Raw genomic sequence first — 26,445 nt, forward strand, 5'->3', positions numbered from 1 at the left:
GGATCCTGACTCCTCCTGTGGTACATCCCTTTCCACCATTGTTGCTTTAGTTCTTCCCAAATAGAATTGAGCATCGGCGAAATGTGACTCTGCTTCTGTGAAAGGTTTGTGATCACCAACCACTTTTCTTACGGTGCCATTTTGATAGTATTTGAAGCATTGGTGCAATGTAGAAGGAATAACACCATTTTCATGAAGCCATGGTCGACCCAGAAGCATGTTGTAGGATGTTCTTGCATCAATCACATGAAGCAACGTTGTGGACTCCATGTCCTGCATCTGCAATCGCAGCCTTATAGTTCCAAGAGCTCTTTGCCCTTCATGGTTGAAACCTTGAATCATCAATCGACTGTTTGACAGCTCTTCTGCTTGGATTCCCAATTGCTTCAAAGTCCTTAGTGGCAAGATATTGACTGCCGAGCCTCCATCGATGAGAATTCGATTGACCTTCTGCTCCTGTGTATAACAACTCACGAACAATGGCCTGTTATGAGGTTCGAATCCAAGCTGCAAGTCTTCATTGGAGAATGTGATTGCCAATGCATCACTGTCTTCATCCATGTTGATCTCAGGTTCTTCATCTACTTGGTTGGATGTATCATACAGAGCTTCAATACCTTCTATGATGTCATTCAAGTCGGCGGAGACCATATTTACAGCAGCAACGTCTTCTTCAAGAGATATCTTTCCTTCTCGAGCTAAACGCATGACCCTGTCTTTGAAGATGAAGCAATCATGTATGGGGTGCCCAACCAGACGATGGTATTTGCAGTAACTTGGATCGTCTGTCCTCCCTGCTTCATTTGGTCGCTTCATTTCTGGTAACTCGATAAGCTTTTCTTTGAGCAGGTCATCAAAAATTCCTGAAACATCAGAGTCTAAGAATGGATATTGTTTTTGTTGCATTTCTTTCAAGGTAGGTCTTCTTTGCCCCAAGTCTCGGGAAGAGTTCTGATTGTCTTGTGAAGTGTTCTGGTTGCCTTCCTGACTAGCTTCTTTCTTTAGAAATTTCACAGAAGTTGCTTTTACTGCCATAGATTCCTTCTTTGGTGCTTTGTCATATGGTTTTCCTCCTTTCTTGAATTCTGGCTTGAATTTGCTAGACTCCTGGATTGGTGGTCCTTCGATCCCGCTTGCCATCATGCTCAACTCCATATCATGAGCTCTAGTGGCTAGTTCCTCGAATGTTCTTGGCTGGATTCCTCGCAGAATATATTGCAATCCCCAGTGCATTCCTTGGATACACATTTCGATAGCAGATGACTCAGACAACCGATCCTTACAATTGAGGCAAAGGTTTCTCCACCGGTTAATATAGTCAATAACTGGCTCTTCTTTAAATTGGCGCGAACTGGTGAGCTCAACCATGCTGACAATTCTTCTAGTACTGTAGAAACGGTTGAGGAATTCATATTCCAATTGCTCCCAACTGTCAATCGAGTTTGGCTCCAAGTCGGTGTACCAATCAAAGGCATTACCTTTCAATGAGCGAACAAACTGCTTAGCTAGGTGATCTCCATAAGTACCAGCGTTGTTGCATGTTTCAACGAAGTGAGCCACATGTTGTCTTGGATTTCCTTTGCCGTCAAATTGTTGAAATTTTGGTGGTTGATAACCAAGAGGCATCCTCATGCTGTCAATTCGCCGAGTATATGGCTTGGAGTAAGTTAACGATGACTTGGAGCTTCCACCGGAGTTATTCTTCATTGTTGCTTCGATGAACTCTTTGAGTTGGTCAATGGGAATGAGGCCACCAGATGAGAAGAGAGTGTCTTTTCCTGAAGGCCTTTTTCCATCACTCTTTGATTTGTCCTTGGAGGCTTCGTCATCGTTATTCTCTCCATTTTCTTCGCTTTCTTCGTCTTCCCTATCGTTGTTGGCGTGGCTTGAATCTCCTTTTTCTCTCTTTTCTCCTTTGAGCTTTGCAATCTGGGCATCTTGCTCTTGGATGTGCTTGGTTAGAGATTCAACCATCTTTGTCAAGTTCAAGAGTTGTTCCTCCATGGTGGAAGTGTTTGTCATCATGACACTTGCATGGAGTTGATAATTTTCAGTGGGGAATGTGAAGCTTCTCTCAGAGTTGTTATCTTCTTCATGGATAGATGGAAGATGGAAGATCGGCTTGGACACTCCTTGCATCGATTTCGATTTGCTTCGCGTGATCATACCCACGCTTGCCGAAGAAGCTTTGGATGAAGCTGGAGCAGCTGCATTTGATTGAGTAGACATCGTTCAAGATTTTTTGGTGAAGAGTAGAGATGAGAGGTAGAGAGGTCCCACCGGGCGTGCCAAAATTTGTAAACACAAATTTTGTATTTCAATTTGATAAAATACAAAATGCGTTACAAAGATAATTTGATAGATTTGAAGATAGATTTATGCGAGTTGCAATCTCTAGTTAATCCTCTGATTCTTCTCTTCCATTTGATTCTTGAACAAACTCGAAGGTTCTTGAAATACTTGTTTTGATGACGCCAATCCAAAGGACTTAAGTCATGATTTTGGATTGAACATTGAACTTGATTTGATTTGAGAACATTCTTAGAATTTGTAAGAATGCCTTGAAGCTTTCGATCTTGGAGATTTGAAGATCTTGGTCACTTGAAGATTTGAAGGTTTGATCACTTGAAGATACTTGAAGAATACTTGAAGACTTGATAGAATTCTTGAAGACACTTGAAGAATACTTGAAGCTTTGATAGAATTCTTGAAGACACTTGAAGAATACTTGAAGCTTTGAATAGAATTCTTAGAGATGCTTGAAGCTCTTCAATTCTTGCAAGACTTCACTTGATACTTGATAGAATTCTTTGAACTCCTCAATCTTCCACTTCAACTTGCGATACTAGAGAGGATTCTTTATGCTCTTCGATCTTCCACTCCTTCAAGTCGTGATAATGAGCACCCCAACACCTCTATTTATAGATTTTAGAGATGGGCTTCATGGGCTTTATGAGCTTTGGGCCTTCATGCATGGGCCTTAGGGCCTTAAGTGGCCAATAAGCCCATTAATTCATTTTATTAAATATTAATCATATATATCTATTTAATTAGGAATAAAATCCCATTTAATAAAATAGAAAATATAATTGAATATTTAATTCATGAATTTACACGTGGCACGATTTAATTCGACGACAAATTTAATTGTCTACACACCCATTTTGTTATTGAATCTTTGCAGCAACCCATATACGACTCACGGTCCGCTGAGAAACAATAAATTTGACGATTGCTTCCTGAATCTTCTCACGCTTTGGCTCCCACCTTTGCTATCTTGAAAGAATTCCTTTCACTTGTTAAATCATTTCACCTCATTTTGTTGTTTTTGAATGATTTTGGAGGTTGCCTCATTTTTGTAAAAGATATATGTAATGTGTCCAACTTTTATAGAGGGCTATGTACTTGTATTTTTGAAATTTTAAGAGAGAAATTTGAATTCTCCAAAAAAAATTGAATGAAATTTGAATTTTGTTCTTCACAATTTTGGTAATTGGCGCTAGAAAAGGATGCCCCAAATCCTATTCCCACATTTTAATTTTGGTTATATTTAATTTCAATCAAATTTTAAAAAGTTAGCCTACTTTTATTAAGGAATATTAGAATGCATTTACTTTTTCTAATAAAAAACTTAAACAGGTGGATCATCACTGTTATTTTTTTAATTTAACTTTTTCTAATACCTGTGCCGAAAGAAACTTGCCAAGATTACTGGGATGAAGGAAGTATCAAATAGATTTTGCGTAAAATAATCTAATTAATTAATATATTTTTATAGCAATTTTTAATATCTAGCGAATAGTATAATTTACATAAATAACTTTAAAATTAAATATGTAATAGATAATAGATAATAGATAATAGATAATCCATATTTTGTGTTCAAGACACTTTTTATATTAGTAATAGTACGTATAATTTGCCTCTCTTTAACTTAAGGGAGAAGTGAGCGGTGAAATTTGAACCCTAAATTAAATTTCGCTGTTTAAAAACAGGAGCTCGCATCGCTTGAATGTCTCCTTGGGGAGTGCCTTTTCTGTATATAGGCAAATTGGGACACAATTCTAAAAGATCAAATTCCATATTGGAAGTCTTTATTACATATATATAACACTCCCGATACCAAAGACATAGGGTAGTATTTTATTCTTAATTCGGACACACCAGTACATGCATATGTATATTTATATATATGTTATAAATTGTTGATCCCTTGTATGAATCACTGCGTAGTCCTTAGAAGTGAATAAAAATATGTATCTAATTGAACCAACGAGGAAGAGGGACAGCGAAGAATTTCATGAATCCTTCATTACAATCCACGCCGTTGGCCTCTCCGCTTGCAAAATATTGAGGCCGCCACTGTGTTAGCACCCGCCGCTTCCACTCGGATTCGACAGAAGCTGAGCTCGGCTGCAATCGCACTGCACGTAGCTGTATAGATTTGGGAGCAAGTACACGCTGTGTGACTCGCTCCCGTTGCTCGTAGTCGTCGCCACATACTTGAACACTGATCATTAATGCCAACAATAGGGTTAACCCAGAAATATAATGTTAAAAGGGTGGTTAATTGTATTTTATGTCTCGAACTTTTAGCATTTTCTACAAAATGTTCCGATGTTAAAATGACGATGATTTCACGAATATATAAGATAGTGAGGAACATATTTTTATTTTTCAAACCAAGAGACTACAAGAGACTATTGGCTCAGTTAATGATATACTAGTATGTATTAATGCTTTTATATACATGCAAGAATTCTTTTTTCTATATCAATGCATTCTTTTTACACAACACTAATACTTTTTTATATACATGCATAAATTCTTTTTTCTATATTAATGCATTTGGAAGAAAAGAATTTATGCATGTATATAAAATTAAAGCATAATTAGTACATATATATAGAAAAACGACTTTTACTTAACACGGAGGGAAATGATTTTTATATATTATAACCAAATACATTGTGTGTGTGTAGATGGATGGGATATGATGCAAACCTTCCTTATTCTATTAACTATAGGGGCCATTTAATTTGATGTGTTAATCTTGATAGATGGATAATCAGTATTAATTTGCATACAGAATAATGCCTCTTTATGGTAATTAATTAATATTTTTCATGTATATATAACGCATCTTATGATATATATAAAATAGTTTTATGTATTATACTCCCCCGTCTTTCTATTTTAATTTGGTATGTCCCTGGCCAAAATATCTTCCTAATTTATTTTTAGAAATTATTTAACTAATTGTTATCCTTAACAATTAATCTTCGCTTTTTGTGGGACTCATTCTCCTTCATTAAATACACAATTAACTTTTATTAAAACTCATGTCACCCTCCTTCAAAAAGATGTTTGAGGGATTGAGGGAGTAATATAATTAAATTAGTAATCGTTAATCATACAAGGACCAATGGTGGTGTGTATTCAGTAGAATAAGATAGAGATTTTTATGTGAAGCACCGGTCGTCGCTTACCTAGAGTATCATTGATGTAGAAGGGACCGTGTTTGAGAGCCCAATCGGTGTAGTTGTAGCCGAAGCGCCACCCCGCAGAGCCTCCGACAACGACGGTGGCAGCTAAGCCACAACCAAACATGAATGAAGTTAGAAAGAGAACTGCAGCTAATGCAGAATTTGAGGCCATTTGCTCTTAGAATTAATTATGTATCAAATTTGTAGCTGAGATCTGTATAAAAGAATGAAATGGAAGTGGCTAACACAGGGTTTATATAGGCAATTTAAAACTGAACGAGTCCATTTGAAACATTTCGAGTAAGCAGAAATTCTATGGTATCACAACATGCGAAGAAATTAAAATATTGTTATTAATGGCTTTTTTGAAGTCATGCTCGTCTTCCAGAATGATTTGATTTGTAGGTTTAATTTCTTGCTTGGAGAATATTTAAGGTTGTTTTGTATGGTAACAACGTGTTGCATTAGATTATGTAGTAGTGCTCCATCAAGAAAATTTATGATGATAATCTGTTGGTGGACTTGCAATAATGCTCCATAAGTATCATTAGGTGGTGCTTCAAGTCAGAAAAAAACAGCTGAAAATAGGGGGATATATAGTTCGTAGCACTTTGGTATACTGCGGTCTACCAATGGAAAATGGAGCACAAACAAAGGCAACAACCCGAAACAAGGAGAGTACGTACCGCGGCCCATCCAGTGGACGACGCATCAACGGCATGTTTGAAGACTACGAGCCGCAGCCGCAACTTGGGCTCACAAATATGGAGATCTTAACTTGGTTTTAACTTCTCACCTAGTTGTTTCCTTCTCACCTATATATTTCTTTCCAAACACATAATTAGGGTTCTTTAATTCCTAAATATATTTTTACATTTTTGAGCTTTTGGAGAAAATAATAAGATCAATGAATTCAAGTTAAATGCTTTCAGGAATAGGATTCTTTCTCATTACATAGTTTTTATTGTTTTTAATTATATTTTTCTTTGATGTTGGATTATTTGTTGTCATCAACATGTATGATTAATTTTCTATGACTCTAAAGTTAGAAATTATGTACTCCTTCCGACCACGAAACCTTGTCACAATTTTTTTTATGGTCAGTCCACGAAAAATTTGTTACTTTCATTTATTATAGGGTTAATTGCATGAAAATACACGAACTTTAGTCACTTTTTCATTCTGCACACCGACTTTGAAATTTACATTTTAAACCATGAACTTTGCATTCGTTCCATTTTTTCCTTAAAATTCACCTCCGGCCATCGGAAATCTGAGGTGGCGCCTTTTGGCGCCACGCGTATGTGACACGTCATTAATGTGTGCTGACGTGTCTTTAATTTAATACTCTCTCTCTTTCTTTTCTCTCTCTCTCTAATATTCACCTCCGTCCCCGCGCTTCCCTCGTCCCACACAACTCGAGGCCGCCGCCGCCACTGCCGCCGCACGGACCGCCGCCGAGACCCGTCTCCACGTCGCCGTAGACGACGTCAAAGAAGCCCACAGAAGGACTCCAAACCCAAGCACCGACGCCAGCAGCAGCTTCGTTGTTCTGAAGATTTGTTTGCACGGAAGAAATCTGGTAGATTGTACTGAGGCTTACTGGATAGTTCTTGCTAGAGTCGATAGTTCTTGCATGAGTCGAAAGAAATCTGGTAGATTATGTAAGGCTGTGTAATTTCCCGTTGTAGATAGTTCTTGCTAGAGTCGATAGGGAAAGATATTGTACACTTGAAGAGACAATTTTTGTCATTCTTATTTTTTGGTTGATTATAAATGGTGTTCATATTGTTGTTACAGCGTGTGTTTTTACTCCCTTTTGATGGAATGAACTTTTTAATAATCTTTGTTGTGAAGTTGCTAAAATAATTAACTTTTTACCAGAGATGATATCTCTTAATCTATCAACTTTTTGTTTCTTCTGAAAGATATATGGACTAGATTAGGATATATATATTTGATATATTCTAATAAGCTTTAATTAATTAGTAAATAGTTTGACTATTGGATTAATTAATTGGAGACAAAAGAAAAGCCCGGCCTGTTTAACCTAGGGTTTACAGGCATGTCTTATTCCTATAAGAATAGGAATATATTTCTTTTGTCTGTGAGAAAAACACACGTGAAAACACAAGGGAGAAAACACTTAGAGCACTATAGAATTCAAATCGGAGATTTCCTAGCTTTCGAAGATTGAATTGTGCATCGGGAATTGTTCCTGCATCGAATCTGCAATATACGTGGATACCATAGTAGTGGATTCAACTGCAGGAATTGCTAGGAGAATTGCTACAAGATTGTTTGCTACACAACAAGTAAGTTATTCTAACTGTTGTTGTGTGTTTGTAATCTCTATACATGAATCAATTGTAAATCTAGATCCTTTCCTTGACTGTTATTTCCGCTGCGTATCATTAGATGATGTCAAGGATTTCCAACATCTTCATCAACTTTTCTCTTTTGTTAATGATCTTATCCATAGCCTGCAGTTGCTACCTTCTTGTACGGAGCTGCACACGGTGAGGGGAGGTCGCTCGACACAATCAGGAGGGAGCTCGGCTACTTCAAGCGGAATGCAGATGGAAATCAGTGGGTAGGCAGCCTCCAATCAGCAGCAGAGGCGGCGGGCTTCCATCCGTGCAGTCTATGGCTCTTGCTCACGGTAAAGGTATGATCGAGGTGGATTGCAACCTGTTGGATACGAGTAAAGCTGGTGGCGAGGATGTGCAGCGAGCAGTCGAGTGCCTTGCCCGGGAAGAAGGTATGGACGTCGGAGAGGGATACTATACCGATCTTTCTCAGAACCAAAAGAAGTTTATTTGCTTCTTTGACGTCGTCTATGGCGATGTGGAGGCGGGTCTCGGCGGCGGCCCGTGCGTCGGCAGTGGTGGCGGCGGCCTCGAGCTGCATGGGACGAGGGAAGCGCGGGGACGGAGGTGAATATTAGAAAGAGAGAGAGAAAAGAAAAAGAGAGAGAAGTAGATAGAGAGAGAGTATTAGAGAGAGAATTAAATTAAAGACACGTCAGCACACATTAATGAATCAATTGTAAATCTAGATCCTTTCCTTGACTGTTATTTCCGCTGCGTATCATTAGATGATGTCAAGGATTTCCAACAGTGGTATCAGAGCCCGGGGCTCGATTTATAATTGATATTATGTTCTAATTAATTATGGGTTAATTAATATTTGATTTTTGAAATCTGTTTTCGGAGAATTGAAATTTAGTTTGGAATTGAAATTTTGACGATCTGTTTCGAAATTTGGAATTGAATTATTGGGATTGATTAAATTTTATGTTGCTGGGCAACGTAAAAGATTAAAGACAGGGTTTTGAAATTTGATTTCAAATTACCAACTATGTGTTTTGAACTCAATTCGATCTATTGCCGGAAATCTTCATCCCCTGATGGACGGCGGCGAGATAGATGACATGCGTCCGTTTTCCTATCCAGACGAGACGGCGAAAGGTGGCTCGGGGCTTGCCGCTGTGCTGCGCCTGACCACCTGTCTCCGTCTGCGTCGGGTCGTGATCTTCGTCCGGCGCGATTTAGAACCGAAACGCCCGACAAGGAAGCTTCGCTCCGGCATGACTTGGTCACCGGAGCGGTGGCTGAAGGTCGATGGTGGAGATCTCGCACGGTGGAAGCCTCCCAAGCTTCGCCTTTGTATCTTCATCTCATCTGAAAACGCTCCACGGCTGGGAGTCTTGTACTCCGGGGAGCAGTTGATGAAGGAGATGACGATGGTGATGTTTGGCGGCTGCGTGACCGGCAGATGACAGTGGTAGGAGGCGGCGCGCGACCGGCGACGACGGCGCGCCTGTGCACGGCAGACAGAAGATCAGCGGTGGCTGCTGCTAAGGGTGAAGCCCTAGTGGGTAGTCGGGCCTTGGGCCAGACCCTCCCTGCAGACGGGCTGTTACCGTTGGGCTGCTGCTGTTATTAAGGCAGGCTGCGGATTTTTTTTTTTTAATTAAATGCCCATTGTGGGGTGTAACTACTAAATACAGTATATATATATATTATTAATTTGGAATTAATAATATTAATCCCAATTTCAGAATTAAGTTTATTAATTAGATTAATAAATCTTGATTACTATTATTTTAGAAATAATAATTATCATTGTGTGTTTATATTAATTTGGAATTAATATAAATTAATTAGATTAATGATTTTATTTAGTATTATTATTTTGAAATAATAATATTGAATGTATATTTATATTAATTTGGAATTGATATAAATTGACTAATTCATTAATTTGATTTATAAATCATGGATTATTATTATTTTGAAATAATAATATTTGATGAGTTTTATATTAATTTTGAATTAATATATGGAATTATTATTTTTGAATAATAATGTTGTATTAATTTGGATTAATACGAACTGATTAACCCATAATTTAATTAGAGAATAAAATTTAATTGGATTAATGAATTTTATTCGTAGAGATTCTATGTTGTTTTGTGATAAGCATGCTATTTGATTTTATGCTTATTATTTAACTATAGTAGTTAGAGACCGCTTTTCTGCTTGGGTAGGCAGCGCCCACTATATGTAGTCCGCGTTACTATGTATGGGTAGGTGGCACCTAATATGTGTGGTCCGCATTTCGTATGCCTGGGTAGGCGGCACCCAGTAATTGTTTTTGCTATTTAATATTTGATATTAAATATAAGCAATTAGAATCACATACAAAATCTCCACTAAATATAAGTCTTTGTGTAAGCACAAAACGCGTCGTCCATCATAATTGTTTGAGCAACCCATCCTTTTCGACCAAGAGTATTTACACCCAAGTGTTTGCTCTAATCTACAAGGCCAAGGCTCATGCATAGGTTGGCACCGTGTGATGGGGTTGACTTGCTTGATCATTTGTGGCGTGAAACTCGACCAAAGTGATTAGAGGATGCAGATTAATTGGATTAATCAACCAAGAGTTGCAAAATGGTTGTTGCAATTGGCTTAGAGGCCTACTAAGTAATATTATTGTAGTCATCAGCCCAAGCAGAGGCTGCATAATATTGACTTGGATCTTGGACCACTATAATTTATGTTTAATAAATTCGTATTTTATGTTGGGGTCATAAAATATGCAAAAAATAGTGGGAGCTAATCAAAACAAAATGCCTTGTTTGATTAGTAAAATAAATGTGATCTTATTCGATTCGATTCTTTTTACTGCTTTCTTTTATCTCTGTTTTATCTGCAACTGTTTTGTTATGTTTGTTGGATACGGTAAATTGACTAGGTCAAACTTTCTGGATTGACCGCGCAAGTTGCGTTTGGTGCTAAGGCTAGATGGGATTGATTATGTCTTAGAGAAATCAATCCACATCATCTTAAATGTGACTTTAGAAACTTTCAAAATGTTTGACATTGAAAGTTATAAGAAACATATGGATGATGTAACTTCTGCTAAATGTGTCATGTTTGTGTCAATGAGTTTAGAACTACATAAACAACATGATCACATGTTACGATTGAGATGTTGATACACCTGAAGAGTGTTAATGCTTTAAAAGTTAAGACCATAAAGTATAAGATACTCATGGATCTCTTCAGGATTAATCTACATGGAGTAGACAAGGTCTCTATGAATGTCTTGAAAAAGATTGAGTTAATTGAGAGGATGGCCACGATTGGAACGGGACTATTCGGTTTTTTTGTCTCAATCAACTTAATCTTGCAGTAATGATCTGTCTCATTTGTGAACTTCATAGTGAATTCAAAATGAACAATAGGATAGTGACACTGCCATGAGTTTCATGACATGTTAAGAACGATTTTGAATCGTCTTCCACTAAGGACAAATAAGTTCTTATGATGAATGCTTCTGCCAATTCTAACCCAAAAAGAAAGAAAAGGTAGAAGAATGATCAAAGAACTAAATTTTGCATCCTAAGGTGGAAACCAAAAGAAGCAGAAGTTACCCAAAGATGAAATACTTTTTGTCGAGAAAATGACACTGGAAGGGATACTGCTTGATGTTCAAAACATTGGATGTTTTGATAGCAGAATTTGGTATATTTTTCATTGAGGGGAACATGTAACAACTCATACTCCTGGGTATTAGATATGAGTTATAGTTCACACATTTGTTAAAATGTGTATTGTCTAACTAAAAACAAGAGAGTGAGACCAAAGAAATCTGACTTGTGCATTTGTTTTGAGCAATAGTTGCTGCTGAATGCATAAGGTCTTATGGATTTGATCTATCTTTGGGTTTGTGGACATGTTAGATTGTTATTTTGTTCTTGGAATTACGAGGAATATAATTTTCATTCTCGTGTTAGACATTGAAGTTTTTCTTTCCATTTTGCTTATAGAATTTATTCTACTTTGCTTAATGGAGATGAAAATATTTCACTTGAGAATACTTTTATATTTGCTCAATACGAACAAAATATCCTCAGTATGTAAAATAAACTATCACAAGCAATGCGAATAGTCCGACTTAACTTTGGCATATAGGCTTGGTCACTTAATGAGAAATGAATAACAAGATCGAGAAAGTTAGACTATCTCACACTTTTGACGTAAAGTCTTAAAGTGCTTGTGAAATCACATCTCAAGGTTAAAATGACCAACGAGCCACTTTCTAGGAAAGGAATACAAGCTAAAGAAGTACTTGAGTTGATTCACATAGTGATATGTGGACCGTTTTCAACTCAAGCACAAAGTGGATTTTCGTACTTCACAACTTTCACAGACGATTTCTTAAGGTATCGAAATGTGTATCTTATGAAACACAAATCAGAAACTTTGAGAAATTTATGGAGTTTAAGTTAGGAGACGAGAAACAACTTGGAGAAGTATTTAATATCTACGATTAGATCGAGAAAGAAATACTTAAGCCATGAGTTCGTCCATTGCTTGAAGTCATATGGAATCCATTCACAATGGACTCCTCTAGGGATACCTTATTTGAGTTGGGTATCCGAAAGGAGAAATCGAACATCATTAGATATGGTACGATCCATAATGAGCTTCTCAAAACTTCCGGTGTATCTTTGGGACCATGCCTTGTTTATTATTGCTTATATTCTGAACCAAGTTCCAATTGAATTAGTTGAGTAAATATCATATGAATGTGATATTGAAAGAAGCATAGTTTTACACATGTGTGAACCTTGGGTTACACTACATATGTAGAGAAAATGTTCACTGATTTGTTGGAATCAAAAGTGAGAAGTGTTACTTTGTGGGATATCCGAAGAAAACACGAGAATACTGCTATTTTCTTGGAAAATATAAGTTCTTAGTTTTAGGATTGCGATGTTTCTTGAAAAGACTTGGTCTATAGAGAACAAGATCGATATGACTTAGATCTTGACAAGATTTGAGAGACACAAAGTCAACATGGAGGAAGAAAACTTGTTAGACGGTCTAAACAAGGATTTAGTGGGAGCTGTTCATGATCTCATTGGTATTGATGCACTACTTAGAGCGTCATCTACATCCAATAAGACCAGTATTGAAGATTTTGCAGAAATGCAAGATTCTTCAATACGGGGGGGAGATATGACATTGGATGTCGAAGATTCTTCATCATGATATAGCGGATCAACTTCCTCAAGTTCAGAATAACGAAGAGCCTGCACAAATGCAACGTCGTATAAGTTCTAGAGAACGTAAACCAGTCAAAGAATTAATCTATTGGTCTAAGATCAATACGAGAAAGAATTTGAAACTGGTAATGATCTTAGAATTTATGCGAAACTATGATAGTCATAGATTCTTAGAAGTGGCAAGAAGCCATAAAATCTGAATGGACCGGTTAGACCATAAATAAGATATCATTTGGGGTAATACCTAATTGATGCTAATGATAATGTGCAAACCTGCAAGGCAAGGTTAGTGGCAAAAGATTATAGTCAGTGCGAGAGCATTGATTATGATGAAATCTTTTCGCCAATTGCAAAAGTCAAGTCCATTGAGATGTTACTTGTTGTTATGAACTAAAACAAGCTTCTAGAATATGGAACAAATGTTTTGACAAAGAAATCAAATCGTTTGATTTTGGTCAAAAGTAAAGAAAGTATTGTGTTTATAGGAAACACAAGAATGAGAACACAATTTTCATCATCATTTATGTATGACATATCGAAAATGAAAATTATTGTACTCATGATGCAATCCATGAAAGACTAGTTGTTAATTTCCTTCATGGTGAAGGATTTGAATAAAGCCTATTATATCCTTGGGATCCAGATCTATTGAGTTTGAGCTAATAGACTGTTAGGCTATCAAAATCCACTTACATAGACAAGATGTTAAGGCGATATTCCATGAAGAAGTCCGAAAGGACATCTACCAATGGAATATGGCATCTTTTTGTCAATGAAGGATTGTCCTTCTAATGACAATGAGATTTAATGCACAAAGAATGATCCTAACGCTAGGGCAATAGGATGGTCATGAATGTCATGATTTTCATTACACAGGGTGTAGTGTATGTGCTTAGCATCGTTGGCAGATTTTAAGAGATATTAGAAACAAGAGATTATGTTAGAGCATGTTCCCACATAAGAGGACATTGCTAATCCTTTTGACCAATTGTTATGCATTGTGAATCATAACAAACACTTTGAGTGTTTGGGAATTGGATATCTTCGAGACTGGCTTTAGTCAGTGGGAGTAAAAGTAATATGTCTAGAAATAATCTGTGTTGAGACTTATTACTTGATCACATTTATGACATTTGATGTCACTAATGGCATTATGCATTTATTTGATTGATTACTTTGATTATTTATTTTCATTCAATTAAATGTTCCCATGAGTTAATACTGTTGCTAATTTAGTGGGAGGTTAGCAATAGAGTATAACTCTTAAAGAGCCCCAACTAAGGATCATCAAGATTGGGATATTGATGATATGTTATAAGTTGGCATGCGATCTGTATCACATTCTTAGAGAATATAGTTGTTCCCACGACTATGAGATATTAGATACTCGTGATAGATGCATGGATACTTTAGAGAGTATTGGCATACCCAACCAATATATCATTTGTTTTGGTGTTTATGATTATTGGTGTGTGGAGATTGTGACAGTCCTTTGACTTGAGGGCAATGCTTATCTTACTTATTGAATGGTATACTTTGACCAAGTACAATGCTTGCACTCCAACCAAAGGGGTAGATACGGCTTGTGTTGGGTATATCGGGATATAAGGGAAGGTGGTAGTTGTGCCAAGATAGGATTCATTCCTCGATTTACATTTCGAGAAGAACATTCAGTTTCTCTATATTACTTGACCGTTAAGTCACTGGCCAGTGCAATTGATATGTTCGAACTTTAAAAGTTGAACATGATCGATGGAGGTCATTTAATAAAGATGAGATAAATTGATAGAGCTATTAGAAAGACACAATGGCAAATTCTAGGCTCTATCGAGTGGTTCGTGAATAAAAGGATGTTACTATATCTTCGCATAAAGGTTTTGTTTACAGAATCCACGTAAAAGTTCTTCATATATCGAGTTCGCTACACAACGCAGTCTAGGAGTTTTGTGTAGACTTTAATTTGATTATCGACGATAATGAAGGCCTATTGGGTCACACTTTATGTGTATTGTTGATTCGCTCAAGGGTGCAAAGATAGTGCTTGGTGTTTAATCTAATACTAGTCCAAGTGGGAGATTGAAAGATATATGGACTAGATTAGGATATATTTGATATATTCTAATAAGCTTTAATTAATTAGTAAATAGTTTGACTATTGGATTAATTAATTGGAGACAAAAGAAAAGCCCGGCCTGTTTAACCTAGGGTTTACAGGCATGTCTTATTCCTATAAGAATAGGAATATATTTCTTTTGTCTGTGAGAAAAACACACGTGAAAACACAAGGGAGAAAACACTTAGAGCACTATAGAATTCAAATCGGAGATTTCCTAGCTTTCGAAGATTGAATTGTGCATCGGGAATTGTTCCTGCATCGAATCTGCAATATACGTGGATACCATAGTAGTGGATTCAACTGCAGGAATTGCTAGGAGAATTGCTACAAGATTGTTGCTACACAACAAGTAAGTTATTCTAACTGTTGTTGTGTGTTTGTAATCTCTATACATGAATCAATTGTAAATCTAGATCCTTTCCTTGACTGTTATTTCCGCTGCGTATCATTAGATGATGTCAAGGATTTCCAACATCTTCATCAACTTTTCTCTTTTGTTAATGATCTTATCCATAGCCTGCAGTTGCTACCTTCTTGTACGGAGCTGCACACGGTGAGGGGAGGTCGCTCGACACAATCAGGAGGGAGCTCGGCTACTTCAAGCGGAATGCAGATGGAAATCAGTGGGTAGGCAGCCTCCAATCAGCAGCAGAGGCGGCGGGCTTCCATCCGTGCAGTCTATGGCTCTTGCTCACGGTAAAGGTATGATCGAGGTGGATTGCAACCTGTTGGATACGAGTAAAGCTGGTGGCGAGGATGTGCAGCGAGCAGTCGAGTGCCTCGCCCGGGAAGAAGGTATGGACGTCGGAGAGGGATACTATACCGATCTTTCTCAGAACCAAAAGAAGTTTATTTGCTTCTTTGACGTCGTCTATGGCGATGTGGAGGCGGGTCTCGGCGGCGGCCCGTGCGTCGGCAGTGGTGGCGGCGGCCTCGAGCTGCATGGGACGAGGGAAGCGCGGGGACGGAGGTGAATATTAGAAAGAGAGAGAGAAAAGAAAAAGAGAGAGAAGTAGATAGAGAGAGAGTATTAGAGAGAGAATTAAATTAAAGACACGTCAGCACACATTAATGACGTGTCACATACGCGTGGCGCCAAAAGGCGCGACCTCAGATTTCCGATGGCCGGAGGTGAATTTTAAGGAAAAAATGGAACGAATGCAAAGTTCATGGTTTAAAATGTAAATTTCAAAGTCGGTGTGCAGAATGAAAAAGTGACTAAAGTTCGTGTATTTTCATGCAATTAACCCTTTATTATAATCGAGTCTACACAACTCCACTCATATTCAAAGTAAGACTCTTATTCCACTCAGAATTTTAATCATATTTTATTAAAACTCATAACGTGGCAAATTTGTTGTGCATGGAAGGAGGGAGTAAACATTAATTGGATTTGAATTTGTTTTATTTAATCAAGCTAGACCTTCATTTTCAACTATATGTTCTTGAATTTATTGTCGCTTAGTTGCTTAATTAGCTACCAGCTGTTGAGCATAACTTGTTGTGTAGATTTAGAGTGAAAGGAATTAATGATTAATACATAAATTGAAATATATTACATGCTAGTTAATAAAGTTGACAAGCCTTGAGATTAGTGTAAGAATAATAAATATAATTGAGATTAGTGTAAGAATAATAAATATAATTGATCTTTTTGGAGTTGCATGCTAATTATTTATTGGACACAATAATTTATTGCATGTTAATCTAAGCACTATGACAATGCATATAAACTAATGTGTTAATAGGCAAAAATGCCCTTTTCTTATAAACACTTGTAAAAATGCCCTTTTTCACTTATGAAAAAGGACATTTTTACAAGTGTTTATAAGAAAAGGGCATTTTTGCAAATGCCTCTAAACTAATTGCATGTGTGATTGTCCTAGGAAAAATTGTGTTTTTATGTGCTTATTTGATTGAGGTGAGTTTCAATTTAAATATCAATGAACCCCTACCTTTCTCCTATTTGATTTACTCTATGTAGAGGTTGCCAAACCGAATCAAAACCATTGAACCGGTTCGGATCTGAAACTGTTGTCCACGGTTTTAGAATCGGAACTGCAATTACCTCCATTCGAACCCATTTCTATTTCAGTTTTTTTGAATTGGCTATTCCACGGTTTTGAATTGGAATCGTACGAATTGTTTACAAAAATTCGAATCCGAATGGTCTGAACCATACGAATTGGCAAATTTCCCCAAAATTTTCAAAGTTCAAATTTCACATTTCTTTAATTTTCTACTATAAATATCCCCTCCTTCCAACCCATTTCCTCACACATTTTCTACTACTCTTCTCTATCTCTCTATTGAATTCTAAGAAATTTCCTCTCCCAATTATAAGTTGTGAATTTTTTCTATCTTTTTTGAAGTTATAATTTCAAGTTGTAATTGGTCTATGTAATTGATAAGTTGTAACTCTGTAATACAATTTGTAATAAACTCATTGTAAATTGTAATTAACTCATTGTTTCATTATTTTTATGTACATTTTATGAATTTCAAGCCAACAATTCAAAAATATAGAAAAAATATAGGAAAAAAGAGAACGGTTTGAACGGTTTGGAGTCGTGAACCATCAGTTCAGAATTAGCTCGAAATTGTCCATTCACGATTCGAACCATGAACAGTCTAAACATCCTTCACGGCCAATTTCGATTCCAATTTTCAAAACTGTGAAATCTGCAATTTCGATCTGATTTAAATCGAAACCAAAACCGTGAACTCCAGTGCAGGTGTTTGCACTTCGAAAAAATAAATGAGGAACTTATAGGTATTGGGCTTACACCCAACACCAACCAAATTCTTTAGATGATTGGTCAATTCTGGCAGCTCTACAATCATTGACGTAATTTAAGTTTGGATAATTGCGCTTAAATAAAAAAAATCATCTAATTTTAGTTATACACTAGTGCGAAAAATTATCTTTAAATATACAAAATATTCAACCATTTTGATATTTTTCCGTACGATTATCAATTGCCCTTAAATTAGTGATCATATGAACGTTATAATTGAATGTCTACACTACTTTAACTAATCATGATATCATTAATTTATTATCACTTCAACTAGTCAAAACGATTTTAATTTATCGAAAATTATAATCATGTGAAAAATTAAAAAATTGAAAGTATATATATCTTAGATGTAATCATGTGCAAAATTAAAATTGAATAAAAGTTTGTGTATTTAAGCGCAATTATCCCGTTAAGTTTCAAGATAATTAAACATGTAGATTCTCGGTTCCATGCCTTAGTTCCCAGCAACAAGCAAAATTTAAAAAAATCACGCAGCAATTATAAGGCATACATGACAGCAAGTTGTGGATCTTGAAAATGAACTGATTTGATCACAATAGAAAATGAATATATTTTTTTTAAATCATCTAAATAACTTCTTTGTATCTAAAGTGCAAAAGAAATCTTAATAAATCTTTTAGTTACACAACTAATTCATTGTTTCCTTCTATGATTTCAAGTTACAATCTTACAGTGGGTTGTGTACAACATTATGCCTAATTAGACGAAAACCTTTATGATACACAGAGGTACAAGAAAAGGCTCCAACTGTGAACCATACCTGCTGAGCTTTACAAAAGACTGTCAGAAGTTTCCTGCCGTTTGACATCCCGGGTTAATAGCTTGGAAGGGATGAGCGAAAGCTCGATACGTGTCAGTACGAGTTCTCCTACCATTTCACATCGAGAGTTAACGACTCAGGAGGGACGAGCAGAGGGGGCAACTTGGTGAACGAGAGATTCGATGATAAACTACTCCAAGAAAATGAATCGGTATTAACGAGAGGTCTGACCTTCTTGATCACTAGGGGCTTCAGAACTTCACCTTCAATTCTTGCCATAACTTCAAGCTGCACGCGCTCGGAAGCAGGCCTCGTTCTCCACTCAGCTACTGTACTCCAGTAAGAATCATCAGTTCTGATATTCCTTCTCAATTCCAACGGGAAGCGATACATGGGAAACGCGCTGATTCTTACCTTTAGAGACCCCATAGCAGCATTTGGATTGTCCGTCTCATTCAGGAAGTTCTTCAAAACTCTTTTTAACAATGCTATTCTGGTGCTCAAAGGGTAAGGCAGATGCATCAGTTTATCATAGTTTGGCCCGACATAACACCTCTCCGGCAACAATTTAATCGCATCTGTGGAACGAGAAGAAGTCTGAATAAGTGCACCTGGTCTTTTGCTCCTGTAGGCAGTCACGGATGCAGACCCTATAATACGTATTGGAAGTAATCTCGTGCATAAAGCAGGCCATATTGATCCTAAGCCACTCCATCTCCTATAACTGAACATACGATACAGAAATTGATAATCAGAAGGATGGAATACAGAAATTTCTTCAGCGCCTTTCACTTCTACGCTTATCCCTTTCCCAACTGATATCCGCTGCAAACCAAAGTGTGAACTGTTCAACTGAAATGAAGCCAAGAAAACCCACTGTCACTAAACAACGTATGACTAATTTTTTCATACAATTATCAAATAAAACTCATGAACAACTTCAGCACCTCAAGTATGAGAACAAATTCAGAGGGCTTCTCCTCTGAAAATCTCAAAGATGGAGAGGCAAAATTTATGTAGTGCTACAAAAAACATAATTGAGGATTTATATAGAGAGGCAATAATCCACCCAAAGAGTTTGTAAGAAACTAATTCTGGGAGAAGCTACAAACTAGTCAAGTAGGAAAATTGAGTTAAGTTTTTGAATCAAAAAGTTGTCTACTCAGTCATCACCTGTCAGATTTTGATAAACTCGAGGATTGCCACAAATCAGCAAGGAACTCAACGATGAAATTATTTAAAAAGGGGAAACTAAACAATTGTTCAAAAGGAACAGCAAAACAAGGAAGAAGTCCAGAATAATCCGATCAGGCACTCAACCTGCCCAGAAATTATACCAAATCCAATACTAATGTCCTTACCCTAATTGACTATTTTCATTACATCTAAACAATACATAATTCCTACGGGCTCAAGAACAGTCCAACCTTGACTATCCTAAAAGACACAAATAAGATCTTAAAAGTCATATAACCTTTAGGGTCAGTTTGTAACTACAACATGACTTAGTCATGGTTTCAACTGCAACACCAACTTCAATGATTTTGCCATTACTACACCCCCAAAATTTTCAGGTGAATACCATCAGGTCACGATCAAATTTCCAAGTGGTACACACTTAAGACGACGCCCTATATTATTTGTGTAAGGTTAAACTACATTGCTTATTACAATATTTCCAAAATTTTGGCGGGAATTTTCAATCTTCAAAATTAAGAATTCGCAAATTAAGAATTCGCAAAACTTCTGCTAACTTTTGCTAGGACAACTATGTAGATGATAGAGTAAAAGTGATTGAGAAAGGGAAAGCAACAAACAGAATGAAATAGAAATCCTCTTGCAAGGCCTACAGCTAGATGCTGTCCTAATGATCTCCAAAGATGTCTCACGGTCGGCAACGAACACGGATGCTGCTCTGTTCAGGCTGGAAGTAAGGTGGAAGCGGACAGGTGGTGGTGGCACGAGGGTGGAGGCTTCTTTGGCACGGAGATTCTACCCATGGAAGGCACTAGAACTAGAACAACCAAGAATGGCCAGTTTTTCTATCCACTTGGAGCAAACTAGATTTTGCACTAGGCACTCCAAACCTAAACCAAACTTAGAAAAATGAGCAAAGCTGACTCAAGTTTCTTGTGTAGATTGAATTCCATGTGCGATTTTGTGAGCCTAGATTCATGGCATCAAAAACATTTGTGGCTTCATTAGAACATATAAGAACATGAATATATTCACGCACGCAGCATGTTGAAAAACACCCCGAAGCACCATAACACATAAACATGCACTGTATGGGACATAATGGATTTGCCATGCACATACTAGCGTAGCAACTCATAAGTTAATTGCTCGACATCACCCCTAGCACCCAACAAATGTGGCCACCAGGGAAAACTCCGATTTTGTGGCTTCATCCATATTATGCTAGCTGAAATATGGTTTTACCCAAGACATTGAAGACGAATAAGGAATTCCATCTTGTTCGTTGACAATGGAACATCTGTGCTAGGTTTCCAAACGTGCTTGTGCTACATTAAGGTGCTCTTATTTCAAGTTCTAGTGCACTTTTTATTTTCTTTTTTATTTTCTTGATGGAGGGACTTTTATCCTATCAAAAAATCATAGTTATAACAATATATTTCACAAAAAGATAATTAAAGAAAAAAGATATTACTTGGTTCCTCTTACTCTTTATCTAACATATTCACAATAAAAAAAAGGATTACATTTTCTCATCCTCAATTATCTAGATGTATAGGTGTATAACTCTCATCCATTTACTATATATACATTAAAACCTTGCAATAATAACATTTTTTTATTTTTTTATTTGTCTACTCTTTGTTAAGCATTCAAGAAAAAAAAATTAATCAAATTCTAGAATCATCAGTTTTTCTTAAAAAAAATTAACTTTATTTTTTCCCATAGCCATCTTGAAATTTCTTTTCAAGTGCACATATGGCTAATTGCCAACAACCTCTAATTTCTAAATGCTGAAACCCTATGAATTTTCAATAATACAACAAATTAAAATTTAGAACTTATGATTAAAGATGTAAGAGAATATTTTATTAGAATCATATTAATTCCTTGTGTGTAGTTTTGAAGCAACATTTCTTTGTAGGTGCCCGGTAAACTCTTTTCTCATAAATTTCTTCTTTTGGATTGGTTAGGTACTTTCTGTTTCTTACTTAATAATACTGTAAAACATAGAAATAAGGCACAAATAATTCTCTTTTATCTTCTCTAATATTTATTAAACCTTAAGAAAGTGAATTAACTCTCATTAATAAATATAATTATCATTCACATTTTGTATGTGTAACATCTCCGTGCAGCATCACTGGAACACAACTCATTTTAGGAACTCGGCACAATATGGCAGGATCCAATCTCAGTATACAGAACTATAGCACAGAGGGTCTTGCACTCACATTTAGTTCCTCAGGAAACAGCCAATCAGCTACTCGTAGAAATTTTGAGAAGAGAAATAAGGAAGCTATTTCCTGGCCTAAGAAGATTGTGTCTAAACATTAGTAGCCTAGAGTCAAGAGATACATTACATTATGCAGACGAGGTTTTGCTTCGTCCCAAATGGATACTAGTATACTACAATTTTCATTAGACTACCTTTTTAGGAATGCAGGAAAACTAAACAGCCGCTGCCTTATACACAACACATACTTATGAAATACCCTTAGAACAAAAGTGCCAAAATTAACAGTCACCTAGATTAGTAGAGTCTAGCAACAACCGAACAAGCCCCATGAAAGTTCATAGTAGTGGCCTTTACTCACACTTAGATATACTATAAAATGGATTGCTAGGACTGAAGCCTCACAAAAAGGATATAATCATAACACACAAATCAAAAAGTAACTATCTTCAAGCAATAATAAGGCCCCTTCTCCATATTTGGGACATTAATATTTGTTCCTGTTATTGTGGAGCACATTTAACCTACATACAGCATCTGCTTCATCTCCATGTCTAATTAGTAATTCCTCTTTTCCTTCATTATCGCCAATTATAACCCATTAATTTCATATACAGTATTCTTTCATTAGCAAACTGCATCCAAGTCAATTTGAAAATGTATAGCCATTAGCCTACATACAAGTTTGAAAGATCACAAAAACAAGGTCGAACATATACATACCGGTAACTCAAGAGACAGCCGATCATCTTCTCCTATAACCATCAACTCCAAAGGGCCTTCAGCTTTAAAGCTGTCAATTACAGCCGTAGAACCAATTCTCCTGGCCAACGCCTCAAAGTTTAATAACTCATTTTCTCTTGATCCACCCAATTTCTTCCATTCAGACGTTTCATCATGCATCTTAAGCGCAACTTCAATCTTCCCAACACGAACCCGAAAGTCATATCTTTGCACTGTCTTGTACTTAGCTTTCTTTACATCCAATTCTGAAACCCAAAAGTCCTCCAAAGCCCATTTCTCTTTCTTAGCAATCGAATCCAAAACACCCTGAATTAGATCCCAAAAACAATTAAGAAGATAAATATAACAGTAATTTGATTACCACTCATAGCTAAGCTCAATCACGCTACTAGCCAACTAGTTCAGTTACCAGATTTCTCCTTCACACAAATTTTCACGTAATTTATGATCAAATTCTTCAACACCCACAAAGTAGCAAAAACAATTCTTGATCAACAAACTCTAACCTTAACTCAACTGTTTAAAAACCTTTTTTTACGTTAAAAGCAATGAAAACTCACGAAATAGCACACCAAATGAAACAACAAGCAGAAAAGCAATTATTAGCGTCGTCAAATATTGAAGTCAATTTCAAGATTGCAAATCAACCTGTAAAAACTGCGGCGGCTGGAGAGGAATGTCCGATTCAGTGAAGGCCGTGACTTTTGGATAGAGAAAGTGGGAAAGGTTGAAAGGCCGCGGCGGAATGATTGCCGAGTGTATCAACACAAGGGAAAGGAAAATTGTCAGCAAAAATGGCGTTGAATTTTGGGCAATCATCGAATTTTTATCTGAGCCGTAACAGAATGTCGATTCAAAAATTATTCAGTGTTTACTGATGACAGATGATGGCAGGCGACTGTCGGCAACGACGGTTGTTAATAATCTGCAGTTTGGGCACCGAGGAGTACTAGAAAAGCACAAACTCCGTGAAAAGATTATGTTGATGATGATGATTGGGCTATATGTGAATGCGAGTATTTTTTATTTTTTTTGATAAATTAACAGTATTAAATAAAAAAATTTAAATATCGCGCCACAGTAGACTCTTTACGTACTTTTCCTAAGAGTTAAAAGTTACATATTACTCCCTTCGTCTACAATTCAGTGCCCCATTTGGGTGTGGGCACGGAGCTTAAGAAAAGTTGAAAAAGGTGATGTGGATAAAGTATAAGGGTAGTGATTAAGAGATGAGATACTTTTACTAATTTTGTGTTAAAAGAGTGTTTTTAATTTATGAATTTATTTTTAGCACCATTTGAATTTATTTTTTTAATTTAAAATTTTCAGTTTATTAAATTTCATTTTTCAGATTATTAAATTTAATTTTTTTTCAGTTTAAAATTTTCAGTTTATTAAATTTCATTTTTCAGATTATTAAATTTAATTTTTTTCAGTTTAAAATTTTCAGTTTCTTTCCTTATTTCAATTAATGGAAAAAGCATAAATAACTTCACAATAAAAGGGTAGCAAACAAAGAATGGAGGCAAAATGAATTTTATTGACAAAGACTGACAATACAGTGGTGGTGCCAAAAGAGAGAACCGAAAATGGTCCCTCCGAAAGTTTGGAGGGAAAAAATGAACAGTGAACTAAGTACAAAAGCCTATAAATGCAGCCACAATTTGCTTGGAGCATTCAATTCTTGCAAAACAAAAAACCCTCAGACTATAAAGTCATCACAGGGTCAGACCACAAAAAATGGTCATACATAGAGCTAGAATCGAGGATGATGAAAGAAATAAGTTAGCACAGTGGCTTCTTGAGCATAGCCTTGGAGGGAAGCTCAAATTTGGTGCCAAAAAAGAGGCAGCAACCCTCTTCAAAGTCGATTTGAAGACAATTTGGAGGATTTGGAGCCAAGTGTCAAAGCAAAGAGCTTGTGGTGTACCTGTACAAGTAAAATCCATTAGAAAAGGTAGTTCATACAAAAACAAGATGCAAGTAGATGTTGAAAAAATCAAGAATCTTTATGTGCTTCAAAGGTCATCAATGAGAGTCATGTCTACAAACCTAGGTGTGTCAAAATCTTTGATTCACAAGTGGGTGAAGGAGAAAAAGCTTAAACCACACACAAATGCAATAAAACCCTTTCTTACCCCACAAAACAGGCTGTCAAGACTGAAGTGGAGCCTAAATCAGCTTAGTTCAATAAGTGAAGATGGTTTTATAAAGTTCCAAACAATGTACAACACCATTCACATCGATGAGAAGTGGTTTTACCGTACCAAAACCAATGATAGGTATTACCTGGTGCCGGATGAAGGGGAACCATATCGTACATGCAAATCAAAGAGGTACATTGAAAAGATTATGTTTATGTGTGCCGTTGCCCGACCAATATTTGGCCTAGATGGCAGATGCATATTTGATGGAAAGTTTGGGATATTTCCTTTCACAACCATGGAGGCAGCACAACGGAATTCAAAAAACAGAATGAAAGGTACCATGGAAGTGAAGCCAATCACAGCAATTACTAAGGAAGTGATGAAATGTTGTCTTTTAAGAGAGGTCAGCTGTTACTTTTTCTTTTTATTACTGTCTGCTATCAGAAACTGTTAAAGTTTCATCATTTAGCCTTTTTTATTACCTTTTGGCAGATGATACCTATCTTTAAAGCTAAGTGGCCAGTGGGAGCAAACAAGCACATATATATCCAACAAGACAATGCAAAACCCCACATAAAACCCAATGATCCAGACTTTTTAGCGGTTGCAAATACTGATGGTTTTAAATTCCAACTAGTATGCTAGCCTGCTAATTCACCGGATACAAATGTCAATGACCTAGGGTTTTTCAAAGCAATACAGACATTGAAGGATCAAAAACCAGCAGGGAATGTGGAAGAGTTACTCAAGAATGTTAAAGATGCATATGATGAATACCCACCAGAGAAGCTAAACCATGTGTTCATTACTTTGCAAAGTTGTTACCATGAAATCATCAAGGCAAGGGGAGGAAATGACTACAAAATTCCACACATGAACAAAGAAAGACTCTCAAGACTGGGGTTGTTACCAGATTGCATTCAAGTTGAAGAAACACTTGTAAGGGATACACTACAGTTTCTGGAGTTGGATGCAAGTGCAGAGGGAGAAATTTACAACATTGGAGCAGTCATAGAAGGGCTGGAGCAGGTAGACATCACTGAATATACTGTATAGATTAGGGCAGGGTTTACACATACAAACACAATGAACAATCTTTTGATGTGTTTGTAATGTAAATCATTTTTTTGTAAGCATATTAGTCTCTGCCATTTCTTTAGCATCATTGACTGCATAATTTTGTTTATATTCAACCTCCAATAGTGAATTGATGGCTGAATACAAACAACCCTCAGACTATAAAGTCATCACAGGGTCAGCTTACTCATAGATACACATAGATACACAGATAAGAAGGCATCACAGGGTCAGCTTCCCACCAAAGATACACAAATTGGCAGCACCTTAGATACACA

The 26,445-nt window shown here is 36.6% G+C and overlaps 3 protein-coding genes across 4 annotated transcripts; 1 reads left to right on the forward strand and 2 right to left on the reverse strand.

Annotated features, from left to right (window-relative positions):
- Positions 1-4,367: 4,367 nt before the first annotated feature.
- On the reverse strand, positions 4,368-5,658 carry LOC131025605 (uncharacterized). The gene is made up of 2 exons (XM_057955405.1): positions 5,490-5,658; positions 4,368-4,510 (listed from the first exon to the last, which is right to left on the reverse strand). The coding sequence occupies exons 1-2, from the start codon at positions 5,656-5,658 to the stop codon at positions 4,368-4,370; spliced, it is 312 nt and encodes a 103-aa protein (XP_057811388.1).
- A 12,926-nt stretch (positions 5,659-18,584) lies between these two features.
- LOC130986535 (protein TUNICAMYCIN INDUCED 1) lies at positions 18,585-23,936 on the reverse strand. 2 transcript variants are annotated; one of them, XM_057909968.1, is made up of 4 exons: positions 23,592-23,927; positions 22,923-23,249; positions 19,181-19,618; positions 18,585-19,095 (listed from the first exon to the last, which is right to left on the reverse strand). In XM_057909968.1, exons 1-4 carry the CDS (start codon positions 23,760-23,762, stop codon positions 19,093-19,095), a joined length of 939 nt encoding a protein of 312 aa, XP_057765951.1. In that variant the 5' UTR covers positions 23,763-23,927; the 3' UTR covers positions 18,585-19,092. The 2 variants fall into 2 exon arrangements, with proteins under 2 accessions (XP_057765951.1, XP_057765950.1); XM_057909967.1 differs by having other exon boundaries at positions 18,585-19,618; positions 23,592-23,936.
- Positions 23,937-24,683: 747 nt separating this feature from the next.
- On the forward strand, positions 24,684-26,146 carry LOC131025607 (uncharacterized). The gene is made up of 2 exons (XM_057955406.1): positions 24,684-25,493; positions 25,736-26,146. Exons 1-2 carry the CDS (start codon positions 24,684-24,686, stop codon positions 26,144-26,146), a joined length of 1,221 nt encoding a protein of 406 aa, XP_057811389.1.
- Positions 26,147-26,445: the final 299 nt, after the last annotated feature.

Source organism: Salvia miltiorrhiza, chromosome 5, assembly GCF_028751815.1.
Source record: "Salvia miltiorrhiza cultivar Shanhuang (shh) chromosome 5, IMPLAD_Smil_shh, whole genome shotgun sequence".
Taxonomy (NCBI): domain Eukaryota; kingdom Viridiplantae; phylum Streptophyta; class Magnoliopsida; order Lamiales; family Lamiaceae; genus Salvia; species Salvia miltiorrhiza.

What these genes read in the sequence shown, in the direction of transcription:
- LOC131025605 (XM_057955405.1), bottom strand. Translation starts at nt 5,658, where the DNA reads ATGGCCTCAAATTCTGCATTAGCTGCAGTTCTCTTTCTAACTTCATTC. An exon ending in CTACATCAATGATACTCTAG is followed by an intron (nt 4,511 to 5,489) that starts GTAAGCGACGAC and finishes ATTAATGATCAG; the next exon opens with TGTTCAAGTATGTGGCGACG.
- LOC130986535 (XM_057909967.1), bottom strand. Translation starts at nt 23,762, where the DNA reads ATGATTGCCCAAAATTCAACGCCATTTTTGCTGACAATTTTCCTTTCC. An exon ending in AGCCGCCGCAGTTTTTACAG is followed by an intron (nt 23,250 to 23,591) that starts GTTGATTTGCAA and finishes GATCTAATTCAG; the next exon opens with GGTGTTTTGGATTCGATTGC. An exon ending in GGCTGTCTCTTGAGTTACCG is followed by an intron (nt 19,619 to 22,922) that starts GTATGTATATGT and finishes GCTTCATTTCAG; the next exon opens with TTGAACAGTTCACACTTTGG.
- LOC131025607 (XM_057955406.1), top strand. Translation starts at nt 24,684, where the DNA reads ATGGTCATACATAGAGCTAGAATCGAGGATGATGAAAGAAATAAGTTA. An exon ending in AATGTTGTCTTTTAAGAGAG is followed by an intron (nt 25,494 to 25,735) that starts GTCAGCTGTTAC and finishes CTAGTATGCTAG; the next exon opens with CCTGCTAATTCACCGGATAC.